The sequence below is a fragment of the Macaca nemestrina genome, chromosome 2 (assembly GCF_043159975.1).
Source record: "Macaca nemestrina isolate mMacNem1 chromosome 2, mMacNem.hap1, whole genome shotgun sequence".
Lineage (NCBI taxonomy): Eukaryota > Metazoa > Chordata > Mammalia > Primates > Cercopithecidae > Macaca > Macaca nemestrina.
The window spans coordinates 100,312,085-100,331,361 of NC_092126.1; the positions used below are offsets into that span (position 1 = coordinate 100,312,085).

Genomic DNA, 19,277 nt, shown 5'->3' on the forward strand with positions numbered 1-19,277 from the left:
ACCTGGGCGACAGAGTGACACTCCGTATCCAAAAAAAAAAATTGAGGCTCTCCCACTAGAACCTCAGACTCAATACAACCCTAATTTAATTTATAATCGTTCCCTTAACCTTCCTCTTCTTTTTTATATTTCCCATCAACTACCCCATTACCCAAAATATGACACAAAGACTCATCATAAGGGTCCTTCCTCTTTTCTATTCTCCCTCCATATTCAGTTGCTAAGTCTCAACTACTTTGCTCCCATCAAGATTCTCTTTACTATTTCTTCCATCCAGACCTTCCTCTGTATTCCCATTGTCACTGTCTTATTTCATGTTCTCATCATCTTTCACTAAGATAACTACAACAGCTTCATGACCAGCCTGGGCAACAAAGCAAAACCCCATCTCTACAAAAAACACAAAAATTAGCTGGTTGTCGTGGTGCATGCCTGTAGTCCCAGAACCCAGGAAGCGGAGGTTGCAGTGAGCTAAGATTGTACCACTGCACTATAGCCTGGGCAACAGAGCGAGACCCTGCTTCAAAAAATAAATCAAAAACTATAACAGCTTCCTAACTGTTTTCTGCCTTCTACCTTCCACCACTCACTCTCCACTGGGTGGCTAAAGCAATTATACTGTAATTCAAATCTGAAAAAGGATTTACCCTTTAATGGCTCCCCACAGCTTTGAAAATCAAAAGTAAATTCCTCAGCACACAAATCTTTTCATGATTGGTCCCTATTTCCTCTCTAACATCACCTCCTCCCATTCCCTAGCCCCTCTCCAGTTATACTGAACTACTTACTATTCTGGCAGTTTTCCACCATAGTGCTACCTGCTTTACACCCCTGTGTCTATAGAGCTCTTAGAAGGCAATATACAAAAACCCTATAAACAAGGTTTATGATGATACATATTAAAATGTTTTTTTGAAACCAGACAAATATTTATTTCTCATTTGATTTCATTAGTTCAAATGTTTAAAAACTGGAATAAATCCACCTGTCTTTTTTCTGGGCTCTTCCTCCAATGTGTGTTAACCTGGCCAAGTATGGCACATGCTGCTGCTGAATCCTGGTCCTCCAAGACCTAAGAGGCTCACCCCAGGCAGGGCGCGGAGTCAAAGCAAATAAGAAGGTGGTCACAGGTACAGTCTCAGTAGCATCAGACATTGTTTGGGCTGATTCCTGAGGTATCTCTCCTGTCCCTCAGGACAGCCAGGGTCTGGCACTCTAAGAAGTAGCTACTGGCTCATGATCATATGACCACTGCAGGAACACCAACCCCAGCAGGTCCCAGCTCCAGCCAGTTTCCTCTGAGCGGCATGTGAGAATGGGCTTCCTGCCTTTCTGTTTGTTTGTTTTTATTTTTATCATCCAGATCTAGTTTCAAAGAGCTCCAAAATGTCCTTGCCACATGTGGACTTGAAAGCAAGAGATGACTTTTCAGAGCCATATTCTTGTTGCATTTGGACAAAACGAATAATGTCTTTCATAGTTTCTTTGTATTTCTCTTCAATAGGTGGCTGACCCAACATTTTTCCTTTTTTTTTTTTTTTTTTTTTTGGAGACAGGGTCTCACTCTGTTGCCCAGGGCAGGATCATGGCTCATCACAGCCTCGATCTCCCTGGGCTCAGGTAATCCTCCCACCTCAGCCTCCTGAGTAGCTGGAACTACAGGCACGTGTCACCATGCCTGGCTAATGTTTGTATTTTTGGTAGAGACAGGGTTTCACCATATTGCCCCAGCTGGTCTCAACTCCTGGGCTCACACAATCTGCCCACCACCTTGGCCTCCCAAAGTGCTAGGATTACAAGTGTGAGCCACCACCCTCGGCCAACCCAACATCTTTGCCCTATACAATGAAAATACAAAATACAAAATGAGAATACAAAAAATAAAGCATTACATTGTAAAAAATTAATTTAATTGGTCCAAAATATACTTAAATTAAATAAAATATGCATTTCAATAAAAATGTCTACAGTGAAAGACTTTATGCATTCTGGGAAACTTCACGACATCTAGATAGGGCCAACATGCACAGAGGACACTAAGGGCATTTGCATCCAATCACAATTTGTAGCAGGCTTCTTATTCCAATCTGCAAGTTACACTGAACACATCATGAGCATCACTTCAGCAGAAAACCAATTTTGTCTGGGAAAAGAATAAGAAAGCTCCAGCCTCAATTTTGGGTCCATTACAACTTCTCAAGAATATCACCAACAGCCTAAACAATATGAGTTCAAAAAATTAAACATGTTAAGATGATATAGTTTAGATGTCTCTTCCAAATATCATGTTGAGATGTAATCCCCAGTTTTGGAGGTAAACCTGGTGGGAGGTATTTGGGTCATGGGAGTGGATCCCTCACAGCGTGGTGTGTCCACACAACAGTTAAGTTCTCATGAGATCTGGCTGTCCCCCTTGCGCTCTCATTTCTGCTCTCACCACATGACATGCCTGCTCCTGCTTCACCTTCCACCATAAGTAAAAGCTCCCTGAGGCCTCCCCAGAAGCCAAGTAAATGCCAGTGCCATGCTTGCACAGCCTGCAGAACGATAAGCCAATTAAACCTCTTTTTTTTATAAATTACTCAGTCTTGTCTATTAGCAATGAAAGAACAGCCTAAAACATAAGGTAAGCAGATAATTCTTTAGAAACCCAAATACGTTTTCTTGCTGTCTTTATGTTGAATTCTCCATCTACAATGGGCAGTCATGAGGATGGTCTTCTTCAGGACAACATGGTCACAGGACTGGGACAATGCAGGGGGACTGAGAGGGAGAGTCAGGGGATAGGGGAGAGGAGGCGCTGCCTCTTGCTGCTTTTTCACGCTAGAGACAAACTATAACACACAATCCACGGGCCTGCAATCTTCTCCTTTTATCATCTGGCATTAACACTTGATGTAGTCATCTACTTTATTCAAGAAGTCCTCCTTGTCCCACAAATGATGTTCTGCAGCTTCAACATTCAGTGGATCATCAAAATTCAGAAGATTAGTAAACAAATAATTTAATCTCCAAACAACATCCTTCAATGTTCTCGTGGGAGCCCAGCCAGTGCTGTCAATCGAATGTCCTCAGTAAACTTTAGATGTATTTCCCCCATCTCTGTGATGTTGGGGTACCAGATCCTGGTCAGGCATTTGACTTTGGAAGGCACCATGTTACAAGCATCAGGAAGTCCAGTTTCAAGCTGAAATTTTCCACCCTGGTAGTAACCCTTGTCTGGGGTTACAGTCAGCAGAAAGCAATGAAGCTTTTTAGATCAGGAAATACACTTGACATGTACAAGGTAAATAAGCTCAAGCTCTGCAACCTCTTTAACAATCAACTTGTCTCTCACAGAACCCTCTGAGTGGGGCCAGATGCTATGGCTGACATCCCAGACCCTTTGAGACTGTCATCGCACTTCAGTGTGCTTACAGGTGTCAGCATTACTCCTGCCTTTACCCTGGGCACCCCAAGACATGTGAGGCAGGCCTGACACCCAACACCATGCCTGGCCTGGGCAGTGGTGGCAAGACACAGCCCCTCATAGCTACATTGGCTCCAGGTGGCAGGACCAGAAGTCATTAGAACTTTTAAAACATGAACAGGAAGGACACATTTTTATTTTATCACACTGAATCCTTAATAGAAGGAAGGAGGGGGATAGGCCTGGGGAACGAAACAAAGGACCTTAAACTTGGTTTATATCTCTTTCTCCCTTCCTTTCTTCCTAACATTTTAAAGAAAAGATCTGAAACAACTGTGACAACATGTTAACATTTGATAATGCTGGGTGCTGGACTCATGGATACTTATATTATTGCCAAAATCTTAATGTTTTTCAAAAACAAGCCAGGCATGGTAGTGGTGCCTGTAATCCCAGCTACTCAGGAGGCAATGTGGGAGAATCACTTGAGCCTAGGAATTCGAGTCTGGCTTGGGCAACCTAGCAAGACCTCATGTCAAAAACAAAACAAAACAAAACAAAATACTACAGTAGTACATGAAAACACACTCAAATGACTTTAAAAGAAGAAAATCCTCTAGCTTTAAAACTTTTGTATCACAGTGTTGATGGTGCTAAAACTGCTATTTTACAGGAGGCAAATTTACAACTCATAATTTGACAGAAATGCACCAAACTGAGCCAACAAGGTCTGGAATTGCCAGCCGCACATACATCCATAATATAAAACCTATGCAAATGGCATGGACAAAAGAGAGATTATGTACAATTTAGGCCTTTAAAGACTATGCTTTAATTTCAAGAAATTTGAAATGTAAAATTTGAGAAAGTCAAACATTCAAAGAAAATGACTAACTCAGGTAGCAAAGACTCAGAGTTCACTGTGTTTAATTTTGTTTACTCTTCCATGACACTCATGCCAAAAAAACACTGAAAGACAAATTAAGAGACATAATATTTACTGTGTTGCCATGGTTTCCAAATTAACAAAAATTATTGCTCTATTTCCTAGCAACTTCCCTTTAGTACAAAAATTTGTAATTAAATCTTACAACATGATAATGTTTAACCACTTTAAGTTTTTGGTAGTTGAGGACAAATATTTAAATTTTTCTGAGCATGAACACCAACATGCAGTAAACTATAGAAATTATAACTCATCTTTTTCTGATGTCAAACAACTATATCTTCCATTTACTCAGAGACTTTTTGACAGCAAAAATATTCTTTTGAAATGAGAGACGACTTTATACAACCCAATAAACAGTATATAAAAAGTAAAACTTTGGATCTGCAATGACATATTTAACCAAAAATACTAATTTGAGGACTAACAAAAATACTTGTGATGGGGGAAAAAAAGGTGTTGCTAGTAATGTCTTCAAATTTAGGTTAATGATATTGTGCTATCTGAATATTTTTCTCCAAATCCCTATAAGTCACAGGAATGGCAAAGATTATGACAAGGAAAGTTATACCAATACTTTTCAGTCACACTAAGACAAAACTAAGTTTTAAGGCTCAATAACCCTCCCTTAATTCCAGTAAGAGGAATTCCATCAAGGGACAGTGAGATGCTGAGAGTAACACTGGCTATCACAAAAAGTGTACAGTACCAGGCTCTAGAAGTAGGGAAAAAGTACAAGCAAAGTGTAACCCCAATCACATCCCTTACCCTCCTCTTTTGCCTTAGTTCCAGTGTGTAAATGGAGAAAACACTGAGTCTGCACTCAAAGAAAACTGGCTGAGGGCCTGTAATCCCAGCACTTTGGGAAGCCAAGGCAGAAGGATCTTTTGAGCTCAGGAGTTTGAGACCAGCCTGGGCAACACAGCAAGACTCTGTCTCTATTGTTATTATTAATAATAGTAACAAAAAAACAAATAGAATTGGCTGAATTCATGCACTAACACCACCTGAAGGAATCCTAAATGACTAAAACCACAACTTAGATTTGCTCTTTCAAAGAATCTGTCTAATAAAAACAATAGGCACAAAGGAGGATAATTATTTTTTAACCGGGTAGAAATGGACAGAAAAACATTCACTTTTTATAATTTAAAAAAAACTCATATTTCATAATATTCTTTCTTTTTTAAGAGACAGGGTCTTGCTATGTTGCTGAGGCTAGTCTCGAACTCTTGCGCTCAAGCAATCGTCACACCTCAGCCTCCCAAGTAGCTGGGACTAACAGGTATGCACCACTGCACCCGGTCATTTCATAATCTTCTATGAATTTTTGTGTACCACCACTGAAAACATGAGTATTTTAAATAAGAGTAATTCTGCCTCCTGTGGAGTTTCTTTTCAGACAAATCCAATTTACACAGAATAATCCAAACCAAACACATGGGATAATATCACTGAACTGCACACTTTAAAAAAAGAAATCCAGGCTGGGTGCAGTGGCTCACGCCTGTAATTCCAGCACTTTGGGAGGCCAAGGTGGGGGGATCACCTAAGGTCAGGAGTTCAAGAACAGCCTGGCCAACATGGTGAAACCCCATCTCTACCAAAAATACAAAAATTAGCTGGGTGTGGTGGCGCGCACCTGTGATCCCAGCTTTTCGGGAGACTGAGGCAGGAGAATCACTTGAACCTGAGAGGAAGAGGCTGCACTGAGCTGAGATCACGCTACTGCACTCTAACCTGGGTGACAGAGCAAGACTCCGCTTCAAAAAAAAAAAAAAAAAATCCAAATGTTCTAGCAGACACAAATGTGAAACAGCCATGGAGCTTCCTTTCTTACCTCTTACAAGTAAATTTACACGCCATATTTTTTATTTTTAGAGGTGGGGGTCTCACTCTGTTGCCCAAGCAGGAGTGCAGTGGCAGGATCACAGCTCACTGAAGCCTTGAACTCCTGGGCTCAGGCAATCCTCCTACCTCAGCCTGCTGAGTACCTGGGACTACAGGCACATGTCACCACACTCAGTTAAACCAGTTATGTTTATGTGTAAATTCTGCTCAACACAAAAATCTCTGGATACTCTTTACTAGACTCCAATTCTTATGATCTTTTCCTGAATGAGCTCAGGAGTTTGAGACCAGCCTGGGCAACATAGCAAGACCCTGTCTCTATTAAAAATAATAATTATTACATAATTATTAATCATAGTAAGAGATTAAATGTACAGACTCTGGAGCCAACCTTCACGAGTTTGAATCCAAGCTCTGCTATTTCTTACCTATGTAACCTTGGGGAAGTCACTTATGACTTCCTCTTCAGGATCCTATCCTCTAATCTAGAAAAGATAACCAGTTTCTATGTCTGACATTCATTCTCTAGATTTAAGAGAACTATGCATAAGAACATCAATTTTCTTTGGGTTCTGGACTTTGGAAGAAATCACAGAATTTTAGACCCAGAAAAAAAAATCTCAGATCATCAGGGACAAAAATCAGCAACATTTTTGTGGCTGGGCATGGTGGCTCATGCCTGTAGGCCGATGCCGGCGATCACCTGAGGTCAGAAGTTCAAGACCAGCCAGGCCAACATGGTGAAACCCTGTCTCTACTAAAACTACAAAAATTAGTTGGGTGTGGTGGCACACGCCTGTAATCCCAGCTACTCGGGAAGATGAGGCACAAGAATCACTTGAACCTGGGAGACGGAGGTTGCAGTGAGCCGAGATGGCGCCACTGCACTCCAGCCTGGGCGACAGAGTGAGACTCTCTCTCTCAAAAAAAAAAAAAAAGAACATTCTTGTGACTTTCACTTGAAGAAGTATGCATAAAACGTGTTTTCTTCGTAATTTCAGCTCTAAAACAAGAAAAGCAATAATACTCCAGGCTTCCGTGATGCCTTAAAAAGACTTTGCAAACCCTTCAAGAGGCTTCAATTTCTTCTCAAAAGGAAACTCACCATTAACACTCACCAAACTGACTATGGTAAGGCAGCATAACTAGCTTTCACTCTACCCTCATCATTCTCCTTTTGAGAGGCTAGGTAACTAAGGGTCCCCAATTTGATACACCAGGTATGTGCTTTCAGACAATTTCATTGAAAGTCAACTCTGAAATGGCATTTTTCACAAGCCCATGAAAATACCAAAGCCAAACACACACAAAAGGTAAGCATTCAGATTGGTCTTCTGAAACCCTAGGGAAAATGATCCCTTCCGACATTTGCTCTTTTGAGTTCTTCCTACAGCTATAATAGCCTGAGCTCCCAGAGCTAAACAGCAACATGCCTATTACAGACAGACAGGACTTATAAATCTACTCACATTCCTGCCTTCACAGAATAGTCTTCAAACATTTCAATATCTTTTAAAAATGCACTTAGAGGAGGCCAAGGCAGGTGATCATTTGAGTTCAGGAGTTTGAGACCAGCCTGAACAACATGGTGGAACCCTGTGTCTACTAAAAATACAAAAATGAGTTGTGCATGGTGGCACATGCCTGTAATCCAAGCTATTCGGGAGGCTGAGGCAGGAGAATCACTTGAACTCAGGAGGCAGAGATTGCAGTGAGCAGAGATGGCACCACTGCACTCCAGTCTGGGCAACAGAATGACATTCCGTTTCAAAAAAAAAAAAACCCCCACCACACTCAGAGGCCGGGCGCGGTGGCTCATGCCTCTAATTCCAGCACTCTGGGAGGTGGAGGCAGGCAGATCACTTGAGGTCAGGAGTTTGAGACCAGCCTGGCCAACACGCCGAAATCCTACCTCTACTAAAAGTAAAAAATTAGCTGGGCATGGTGGTGCTCACATGTAGTCCCAGCTACACAGGAGGCTGAGGCAGGAGAATCACTTGAACCCAGGAGGCGGAGGTTGCAGTGAGCCAAGATCATGCCACTGCACTCCAGTCTGGGCGACAGAGACCCTGTCTCAAAAAAATAACAATAATAAAATTAAACATAAAAATGCACTCAGGTTTTTCAAGATGAAAAGCATTCTGGGCTGGGCACAGTGGCTCATGCCTGTAATCCCAGCACTTTGGAAGGCTGAGGTGGGCGGATCACGAGGTCAGGAGATCGAGACCATCCTAGCTAACATGGTGAAACCCCATCTCTACTAAAAAATACAAAAAACTAGCTGGGCGAGGTGGCAGGCGCCTGTAGTCCCAGCTACTCGGGAGGCTGAGGCAGGAGAATGGCGTAAACCCGGGAGGCGGAGCTTGCAGTGAGCTGAGATCCGGCCACTGTACCCCAGCCTGGGCGACAGAGCAAGACTCCGTCTCAAAAAAAAAAAAAAAAGATCACACCATTGCACTCCAGCCTGGGCAAGAAGAGCAAAACTCCATCTCAAAAACAACAACAACAAAACAAAACAAAACAAAAAACAGCTAAACATATTTCCTCTAAAGTTTTAAAAGTATTGTATCACATATTAGACACTCATCATGCAAATAAAGTCCTGAATCTTAACAATGAAAACTGGTCCTTTTCCAGGTTTCAAGTTAAACTTGAGCCTTTTTATCTTGTTACTAAAGTTGCCATATGCATGTTCAGAGCTCTGAAGACATAAATAAAAACTAGAATTATTGGTTTTTTATATCCTTTTATAGTAGTAATTTTTATTATTATGGTATACATTCTAATAGAATAACTATTAAACTCAGTTATTTCATAACAAAATAATCACATAAAGGAAGGATAATAACCTGGAAGTATTAAAAAGTGACCATTCAGGATAGGATCATCTGTATATTTGGGTTCATGGTCCCCAAACTTGGCTGGCCATCAGAATCTCATAGGAAGGAGTTGGGGGGGGGGGGGGCGGGGAGAAAGAGAGAGAGAGAGAGAGAGAGAGAGTGTGTGTGTGTGTATGTGTGTAGTTAACTACAAATTTCTGCCTGGGTGTAGTGGTGCGAACCTGTAGCCCCAGCTACTCAGGAGGCTGAGGCAGGAGGATCACTTGAGCCCAGGAGTTCAAGTCCCGCCTAGACAACATAGCAAGACCTCATCTCCTTCAATCAACCAATCAATACAGATTTCTGGGCTCAACCCCCATAGATTCAGATTTACTAAGTATGAGGTATAGCTTGGGAATCTGTACACTGATAAAGCTCCCCGGGAGACTCTGATGATCAGTCATGTTTTAGAAAACCTATCGTAATAAGTTTATTTTACAAAAAGAGTCCATTTTACCTTTCTACCAGTCTTCTATTATCATTTTCAATTTCTGCTTTTCTGTTTTTTGTTTTGAGACGGAGTCTCGCTCTGTTGCCCAGGCTGGAATGCAGTGGTGCAATCTCGGCTCACTGCAATCTCCGCTTCCTTGGTTCAAGCAATTCTCTGCCTCAGGCTCCCGAGTAGCAGGCGCCCACCACCACACCCAGCTAATTTTTGTATTTTTAGTAGAGATGGGGTTTCACCATGTTGACCAGGCAAGTCTTGAACTCCAGACCTCGTGATCCACCCGCCTCAGCCTCCCAAAGTGCTGGGATTACAGGCGTGACCCGCCACGCCCAGCCCAATTTCTGTTTTTTAATAAGCAACAAATAGCCTACTGCAAGCCTAACACTGTTCTAAAGGTTAATGTGCCTTATCTTCTCTAACCATCACAACTCTGTGAGACAGGAAAATAATATTACTGCCATTTCACAGACGAGGAAACTGAAGTCTAGAGAAGTTTTAACAAAATTATTCAACCAGCAACTAGTATAGCCAGAATTCAAAGTCACACTTGTAAGTCTCCAAAACCTACCTCTCCTGGAACATGAACAATGACTCAAATGGCTGAATTTTTAGCCTTGCTTCTGATACATTTTAGACAGTTATCTGAACATCATCTGTTTCCTCAGCTGTAAACATGGCTAATAATAATATCTATCCTACTTAGCTCAAGACTTTTGAGAGAATCAAGATGTGAAACTGCGTTCAAAGTCACGAACAATTACTGAAAAACAAAAAACAAGCTATTAATGGTGGAATTAGAGAGGACTGAGAAACAATCTGGCATAGTAAAAGCTTAAATGCACAGACTCTGGAGCCAAGCTTCAGGGTCTGAATCCAAGCTCTACTATTTCCTAGCTATGTAACCTTGGGGAAGTTACTTAATTTTTCTGTGCAATGGTTTCCGCATCTGCAAAATGCAGATAAAAAAACTGATTGCAGAATTTTTTGCAGAATTTTATAAGGATTAAATGAATTAATGCATGTAAAATGCTTAGAATAGTGTTTGCCACATAGTAAGCACTCAACAAGTGCTGGATGTTAGAATCCTATACAATTTTTTAAAGAAAGCATCACATTTAAAAAAAAAAAGTTCAAATACTTAGTGACAACACAAAAGGACACTAGAAGGTGGTGGCATTTTCCTCCCTTATAGAAATCAGGGTAAATCCCACCAATTTTGAAAGGAAACATTCTGGGTAGTTTCAATTTTCAACTACAATTATGTTGCTTCCAAAATGCTTCATTTGTGCAAATAGTTAAGATCACTCGCTGTAAAGTCGTATCTACTTTTTCATTTTTAAGTATCTTTTAACTGAAAAATATCTCTTTGATTTTTATTTTAAGTTCTGGGATACATGTGCAGGACCTGCAGGTTTGTTATATAGGTAAACATGTGTCATGATGGTTTGCTGTACCTATCAACCCATCACCCAGGTATTAAGCCACATATGCATTAGCTATTTATCCTGATGCTCTCCCTCACCCCACTGTGCTCCCTCTCCACAGGCCCCAGTGTGTGTTATTCCCCTTCCCGTATCCATGTGTTCTCACTGTTCAGCTCCCACTTATAAGTGAGAATATGTGGTGTTTGGTTTTCTGTTCCTGTGTTAGTCTGCTGAGGATAATGGCTTCCAGTTCCATCCATGTCCCTGCAAAGGATATGATACAGTTCCTTTTTATGGCTGCACAATATTCCATGGAGTGTATGTACCACATTTTCTTTATCCAGTCTATCATTGATGGGCATTTGAGAGTTGATGTAACTCAAATGTAACCCAAAACTATAAAAACCCTACAAGAAAATCTAGGCAATGCCATTAAGGACATTAGCACAGGCAAAAATTTCATGATCAATAGCAATTGCAACAAAAGCAAGAATTGACAAATGGGATCTAATGAACTAAAGAGCTTCTGTAAGGCAAAAGAAACTACCATCAGAGTGAACAGACAAACTACAAAATGGGAGAAAGTTTTTGCAATCTATCCATTTGACAAAGATCTAATATCCAGAATCTGCAAGGAACTTAAACAAATTTACAAGAAAAAAAAAACCATTAAAAAGTGGGCAAAGGACATGAACAGATACTTCTCAAAAGAAGTCATGTATGCAGCCAACAAACATGAAAAAAAGCTCAACATCACTGATCATTAGAGAAATGCAAATCAAAACCACAATGAGAAACCACTCACACCAGTCAGAATGGCGATTATTAAAAAGTCAAGAAACAATAGATGCTGACAAGGCTGTGGAGAAATAGGAATGCTTCTACACTGTTGGTGAGAATGTAAATTAGTTCAACCATTGTAGAAGACAGTGTGGTGATTCCTCAAAGACCTAGAACCAGAAATACCATTTGACCCAGCAATCCCATTACCTGAAGGAATATAAATCATTCTATTATAAAAATACCTGCACATGTATGTTCATTGGAGCACTATTCACAACAGCAAAGACATGGAATCAATCCAAACGCTCTCACTGATTTTTAATATATTTTTGTTATAGTAATATCACGATTTCTTATCAGGTTTTAGGTAGTAACTTTCCTTTGCTTCAAATAGCCTCCTACAGCATTTGACTTCTAATTCAAAAGCTAACTGAGTAGCTTCCAAAAGGAAAATCGTAACAATGAGCTGGATCAAAAGAGTGTGTAATGTGTCAAAACGAAACTACACTATTCCTAAATGAGTTATTTACTAATAACAAAGAGGAAGTGCTATGGTAATAATTCTCACCAAAAAAATATAATTTAATGATGCTCTTAATGATGCTCTAAGCAACTCTCATACCATATTAGTTTACGGTCAGTCTGCAGTTGCAGATAGAGTCTGAAACAAAGTTGGCAATTGACTAAGAAATCCCAGCTGGTAGTCATGTTAAATTTCCAATATACTGCAGGAAATGTTGCCAGTGATTCAACAGGTAACACCCCTTCCCTTTTTCTTTTTTCTGAGTTACAACAAATTGAAACAAAATTGCCCCAGAAGTTCTGTTACCAACTAAAAGAATTAAACATAAAAATTCCACTGCAATGTTTCAAAAAATAAAACACTGAATCTGAACAGACAAGAAATATTGTTTCCATCAACATTTATATACCACCTCTAAAGCATATTAACAGAATAGCCCAATGAGTATGTCTATATAGTCCTCATATCTTCAACATTCTAATTATCCTAAGTTTACATTCGAAAGATTAATTATAAATTTCAATACATTATAACAAGTACATGGAACTCAAGTAACCCACAAAAATATAAAGAAAAATTAATTTTGGATGCATTGGATATTGTGAAAATTGATTATATACATTGGAATTATCTTGTCATACCCAATTAAATTAGAGTCACGAGACCAGGGGGGAAGAAAAGGGAATGAAAAGCATTTAGGGAACAAGCACCTGCCCAGGGATTATCTGGCAAGCCAGCTGCTGAAATGACCTATTATAACCTTAAGATCAGTTTTACCTAGTAGCTGCGGAAACGAACTGCTGTAACTCTAAGACTAGTTTTACCTTCCACAGTCACTCACAAATCAGACCATGCCAGCTCCCAAAAACTTTGCTAGTGCCAATGCATTTTCTTTCAAAACAACGCATAACATTTCTCTAATAAAAACCTCAATCTTTTCTTTGTTCTTTGGACATACCAAAGACCAATGCAGTCTGTGTGTATGCCCAAATTACAATTCTATTGTCTCAAATAAAACGTGTTGTTCAGAGATTCATCTCTATATTTGATTTCTGTTGATAATATCCAACTATATTTTATTCTAATACACTATTTTAGAGACCAGTTATAACATGTTGCTCATGATAAACATCTGAAACTAGTTCAATTAGTAAACATCTATCTCTGTCAAATCGGCATTTTTACAATACATCTGTGCAACTCAGTGTTGAGAGGGGATTTACCAAACATACCTCTCTGGCAATGTTACTCAAAGCTTCATCTTCTGCAGAAAATCGGTCTTTCACAGGTGTTCTTTTCCTCCCAGAACCAGGAGTCCCCATCTTGTGTTCTTAACAGTCTTTTAACTTTGAAAGTGATTTAACTGTGTTTTCAGCCCTGAAGTAAACAAAAACATAATAATTTATTTCTTTCTGTGCGATTTTCATGTTCATTTATACATTCACTTTTAACAGAGAAATTGTATTTCTTCTTAGAGAAATCAGTCACCAAATACCTCTTCCCACTACCAAATTATTCCAATAAATTTTAGAATATTTAATTTTATACTAATTACTAAATCTCCCAACTCTTTTCACTATGCTACCCACGGCAACCTGTGAGAGTGTATTATAATATTAGCCTCAGAAAGCTGCCATCAGCAGAAATTCTACTTAACCGCTTAAAATTACTATAGCTGGGCAGCCTGGCCAACATGGTGAAACCCTGTCTCTACTAAAAATACAAAAATTAGCCAAGCAGGGTGGCACACATCTGTAATCCCAGCTACCCGAGAGGCTGAGGCAGGAAAATCACTAGAACCCAGGAGGTAGAGGTTGTAGTAAGCCAAGATTGTGCTACTCCAGCTTGGGAGACAAAGTGAGACTCTGTCTCAAAATAAATAAATAAATTAAATAAATAAATAAATAAATAAATAAATAAATAACTATAGTTATTTCTAAAACCAATCTCCATCCCAGAATGAAAAACATTTCAGAAGTTATTCAGCCTAAAGTTTTAGAAGATGTTCAAGAGGTTTTACTACTAAGCCTTATAGTTACAAAACTAACTTTGCCTTTTAGTGTAATTTAATAAAAATTCCAATTAAATCACAACAACGCCAGACACGGTGGCTCTCACCTGTAATCCCAGCACTTGGGGAGGCTGAGGCGGGCAGATCACTTGAGGCCAGGAGTTCGAGACCAGCCTGGCCAATGTGGTAAAACCCCCATCTCTACTAAAAATACAAACATTAGCCGGGCGTGGTAATGCATGCTTATAATCCCAGCCACTCTGGTGGCTGAGGCACAAGAATCACCTAAACCCAGGAGGCAGAGATTGCAGTGAGTCAAGATCATGCCACTGGACTCCAGCCTGGGTGACAGAGACTCTCAAAAAAAAAAAAAAAAAAAAAGGACAAAAAAAACCAACAACCATATAAAAGAAAAAAATGGAGGTTTATTATTCTTCAATTAACGATAACCAACACTGTCCATGTAACAAATACCTGAGTTTCTGTTGTTACCAGGTACTATAGGAGGTGCTAAAGGTACAGTGATGAACAAAACTGATGTAGTCAAATTATTAAGAACATATCGCCAGGCGCGGTGGCTCATGCATGTAATCCCAGCACTTTGGAAGGCCAAAGCGGGTGGATCACCTGAGGTCAGGAGTTCAAGACTAGCCTGACCAACATGGTGAAACCCCATCTCTACTAAAAATACAAAATTAGTGGGACATGGTGGCACATGCCTGTGATCCCAGCTTACTTGGGAGGCTGAGGCAGGAGAATCACTTGAACCCGGGAGACAGAAGTTGCAGTGAGCCGAGGTTGCACCCCTGCACTTCAGCCTGGGCAACAAGAAGGAAACTCCTTCTCAAAATATAAAAAAAAGAATATATCTATGAACCTGTTACTATTACTTATTAGACCTATTTTAACAAAAGGGAGAAGAAAAACCCATCCGCCAGGATTAAATAATAAGGATGAAAAAGACCATCTAACCTTTCTAACACATGGTATTTGAGATTAAAGATTACCATGAAAGAATGCAAGCCAAATTTCATGATCTGTTTTCTTCTATACACATTGCTAACAAGTATAGCTCATTTAGCTAAATATTCCGTAACTTAAAAAAATTTTGACTTCCTTTAACAAAATAAACCAGCAAAATTTCATTACAGTATGAATCACAAAAGAATTCTCAAGTAAGTCTGTCCTCACAGAATTGTCTATATTGAAATTCTAAATGACTTTAATGTACTGGAATTTACTTGATTCAGGCTAAATAAAGCAGAACTACTCCACCAAAAAGTTTTCTCCAATAAAGATTCAGGACATTCCCAACTTATCTGACACCATTTCTCATTCATCAGAGCTAGCTTATTATTCTGTCCACCAGAATAAAGACTGATGATGGTTTATTACTTTTATTTCACTAGAGAAGATATATCTGGATATGATTATTAAGAACTCATTTAAAAATGGAAACACCAGCTGGGCGTGGTGGCTCACGCCTGTAATACCAACACTTTGGGAGGCCAAGGCGGGCAAATCACAGGAGATCAGGAGTTCGAGACCAGTCTGGCCAACATGGCAAAACCCCATCTCTACTAAAAATACAAAAACTAGCCGGTTGAGATGGCACATGTCTGTAATCCCAGCTACTTGGGAGGCTGAGAGAGAAGAATCGCTTGAAACCAGGAGGTGGAGGTAGCAGTGAACCGAGATCATACCACTGCACTCCAGCCTGGGCAACAGAGCGAGACTCCATCTCAAAAAAAAAAAAAAAACGGAAACACGAAAAAATGTACTTCTTAATGTAGCACCTGATACATCCCAGACACAAATCAGAACAACTCCTGAAAAGGACAGAAAAGTTTTCTCAGGGGTCTCCAATCATCTTCAGCATAATTTTAAAGATTATACACTTAACTAATAGTAATAGTGTATACATTGCTGGTGGGAATGTAAACTAGTACAACCACTATGAAAAACAATATGAAGATTTCTTTTTTTTTTTTTTTTTTTTGAGATTGGAGTCTCGCTCTGTCGCTCAGGCTGGAGTGCAATGGTGCAATCTCGGCTCACTGCAATCTCCGCCTCCCAGGTTCAAGCAATTCTCCTGCCTCAGCTTTCCAAGTAGCTGGAACTATAGGCGTAGGCCATCATGCCCAGCTAATTTATGTATTTTTGGTAGAGACAGGGTTTCGCCATGTTGGCCAGGCTGGTGTCAAACTCCTGACCTCAGGTGATCTGCCCGTGTTGGCCTCCCAAAGTGCTGGGATTACAGACGTTAGCCACCAGGCATGACCCGAAGATTTCTTAAAGAACTAAAAGTAGAACTACATTTGATCCAGTAATCCCACTACTAGGTCTCTACCCAAGGAAAAGAAGTTATTATACGAAAAAGACACATGCACACACATGTTCATAGCAAAACAATTCACAATTGCAAAGATACGGGAAAAACCTAAGTGCTCATCAACCAACGAGCAGATAAAGAAAATGTGGTACATACACACCATGTAATACTACTCAGCCATAAAAAGAAATGAAATAATACCTCTTGCAGCGACTTGGATGGAGTTGGAGGCCATTACTCTAAGTGAAGTAACTCAGGAATGGAAAATCAAATATCATATGATCTCACTTATAATTGGGAGCTAAAATATACAGACGCAAAGGCATAAGAATGATATAATAGACTTTGGGGACTTGGTGGTGGGGGCAAGCACAGGGGCGTAAGGAATAAAATACTACATATTGGGTACAGTATAAACTGCTTGGGTGATAGATAGGCGCACTAAAATCTCAGAAATCACCACTAAAGAACTTACCCATGTAACCAAAAACCATCTGTACCCCAAAAACTATTGAAACAAATTTTTTTTTGAAACGGAGTCTCGCTCTTTCTTGCCCAGGCTGGAGTTTAATGGCACGATCTTGGCTCACTGCAGCCTTTGCCTCCCGGGTTCAAGTGATTCTCCTGTCTCAGCCTCCCAAGTAGCTGGGACTACATGTGTGTGCCACCATACCTGGTTAATTTTGTCATTTTAGTAGAGATGGAGTTTCACCATGTTGGCCAGGCTGGTCTCGAACTCCTGACCTCAGGTGATCCACCTGCCTCAGCCTTCCAAGGTGCTAGGATTACAAGTATAAGCCACATGACCAGCCAAAATAAAATTTTTTTTAAAAAATGGTAATGGTGTATACAAATATTAGCCACCTACTAAAAAAAAGCAACATGCAACACAATGTTCCTTTTCAGACTACAGTGACAATTTAGTGAATGCACTGTAGTATCATCCAATATTTGTCCATCAGTCAGCTTTCCAAGGACACAATGAAAGATATTTCACAGAAGCAGGAGAAAAAATGTAAGCATTTTCTAATTTCAGACACATAAAAATAATTAGAGAATAAAAATAGATTTGGCTAGAAGTATATCAATAGTTTAACAGTGGTTTTGTTAGGAAGATAGCATTATGGATGCATTTTTTTCTTAATTCTCTAAAATTTCAATAGCACTGAGGAAAAAGAGATGCATTTTAAAACCAGACGTGGTAGCTCACATCTAATAATCCCAGCACTTTGGGAGGCTGAGTCAGGAGAACTGCTTGAGCATAGGAGTTTGAGACCAGCCTGGGCAACATGGCAAAACCCTGTCTCTACAAAAATTAAAAAAAATTAGCCAGGCATGTTGGCATGTGCCTGTAATTCCAGCTATTTGGGAGGCTGAGGTGCGAGAACTGACTGAGCCTGGGAGGTCGAGGCTGCAGTGAGCCATGATCACTGCACTCCAGCCTGGGTGACAGAGTGAGACCCTATCTCAAAAAAATAAATAAATAAAAATAAAAACATTCCAATCTAAGGTGCAAAAATTAAACTAGCCCCCAACTGGATCACATCCAAATTAAACATAATATGCTATACTACTGAGACACCAATCTGAAACCACTGCTGGTAGCATTCTTTTGAACCTTTCTTTTCTTTCTCCTCTATCCCCATGATCCATTTTCTTTCTTTCTCAACTAACAATGCCTAAGCCTTACACCTGCCAGAGTACTCCTGGACCACAGATTTATGTAAAAAATTCTTTCTTAAAATTGCTTCCAAACAAAATGGTTTCAACAAGCTCCAGAATAGGCAGCACTGAGAAAGAGATGACAGGAAAAAGCAGCACAGGACAAGCAGGAAATAGGAACAACTTCCTATCTTCCTTATCCTTCTTGTCATATCTACAGAGGGCACCTAGGTGTTTATATGACTGATTGGCCAGGTCCAGTTGCCTTTTTCAGTTCACATAATGCAGATCAAGAATGACCTAGCTCAAAGGATAACCTAGCACTTTTAAAAGAACTGTATTATTTGTACCCTGCAGGCAGGTTTCCTTACCAGTATTAGAAAAATGACGAGACTGGGCAACACGGTGAAATCCTGTCTCTACAAAAAAAAAAAAAAAAAAAATTTATCCAGACAAGTTGATGAACACCTGTAGTCCCAGCTACTTGGGAGGCTGAGGTGGGAGGACTATGTGAGCCAAGGGAGGTCAAGGTTATGGTGAGCCATGATAATACCACTGCACTCCAGCCTGGGTGACAGAGGGAGACCCTGTCTCAAAAAAAGAAAAAAAAAAAAAGGAGAAAGGAAAGGTTTTTCAGTTCTCATGCAATCTATTTTCTAGTAACTCCAGGTCATTCTGTATCAGTGATGGAGGAAACCTTGAAAGAAATAAGATTCCTAACATAGCCAATGGGAAATCTTTCAACAAAATGACAAAACTGAGAATGTAGACTCAAAGGAAACCTTAAATACATTATTTTGTTTCTGATCCTAAAGGACTTGCCGTAAATTTCTACCCCAAAGGTTCCTCAAGAACACTTTTCTTCAGGAGCACATTAACTCCTTGGAGTGTTTCCTTGGTGGTATCAAACAACTTAAAGAGCTAAACCTTTTCCTCAATTGATAAGAACAAAACTGCCTGTATTTTTGTCAAGTCCTTTACCCACACAGTGTCAAGTTGATTTTCCCCA

General features: G+C 39.9%; 1 protein-coding gene and 1 pseudogene across 31 annotated transcripts in view; both read right to left on the reverse strand.

The window, feature by feature from the left end:
* Nucleotides 1–19,277, reverse strand: part of LOC105480180 (LRR binding FLII interacting protein 2) — a 130,001-nt gene that overhangs the window by 88,804 nt on the left and 21,920 nt on the right. For 30 of the 31 annotated variants that reach the window (XM_011738717.3, XM_024792429.2, XM_024792426.2 and 27 more), the window contains one exon: nucleotides 13,496–13,640. In XM_011738717.3, coding sequence (XP_011737019.1) covers nucleotides 13,496–13,585 — 90 coding nt within the window. In that variant the 5' untranslated portion in view covers nucleotides 13,586–13,640. Of the gene's footprint in view, nucleotides 1–13,495; nucleotides 13,641–18,639; nucleotides 18,688–19,277 lie in introns of all 31 variants that reach the window. The other variant, XM_071091422.1, reaches the window with a different exon arrangement.
* On the reverse strand, nucleotides 79–13,489 carry LOC139361936 (NEDD8-conjugating enzyme UBE2F pseudogene; annotated as a pseudogene).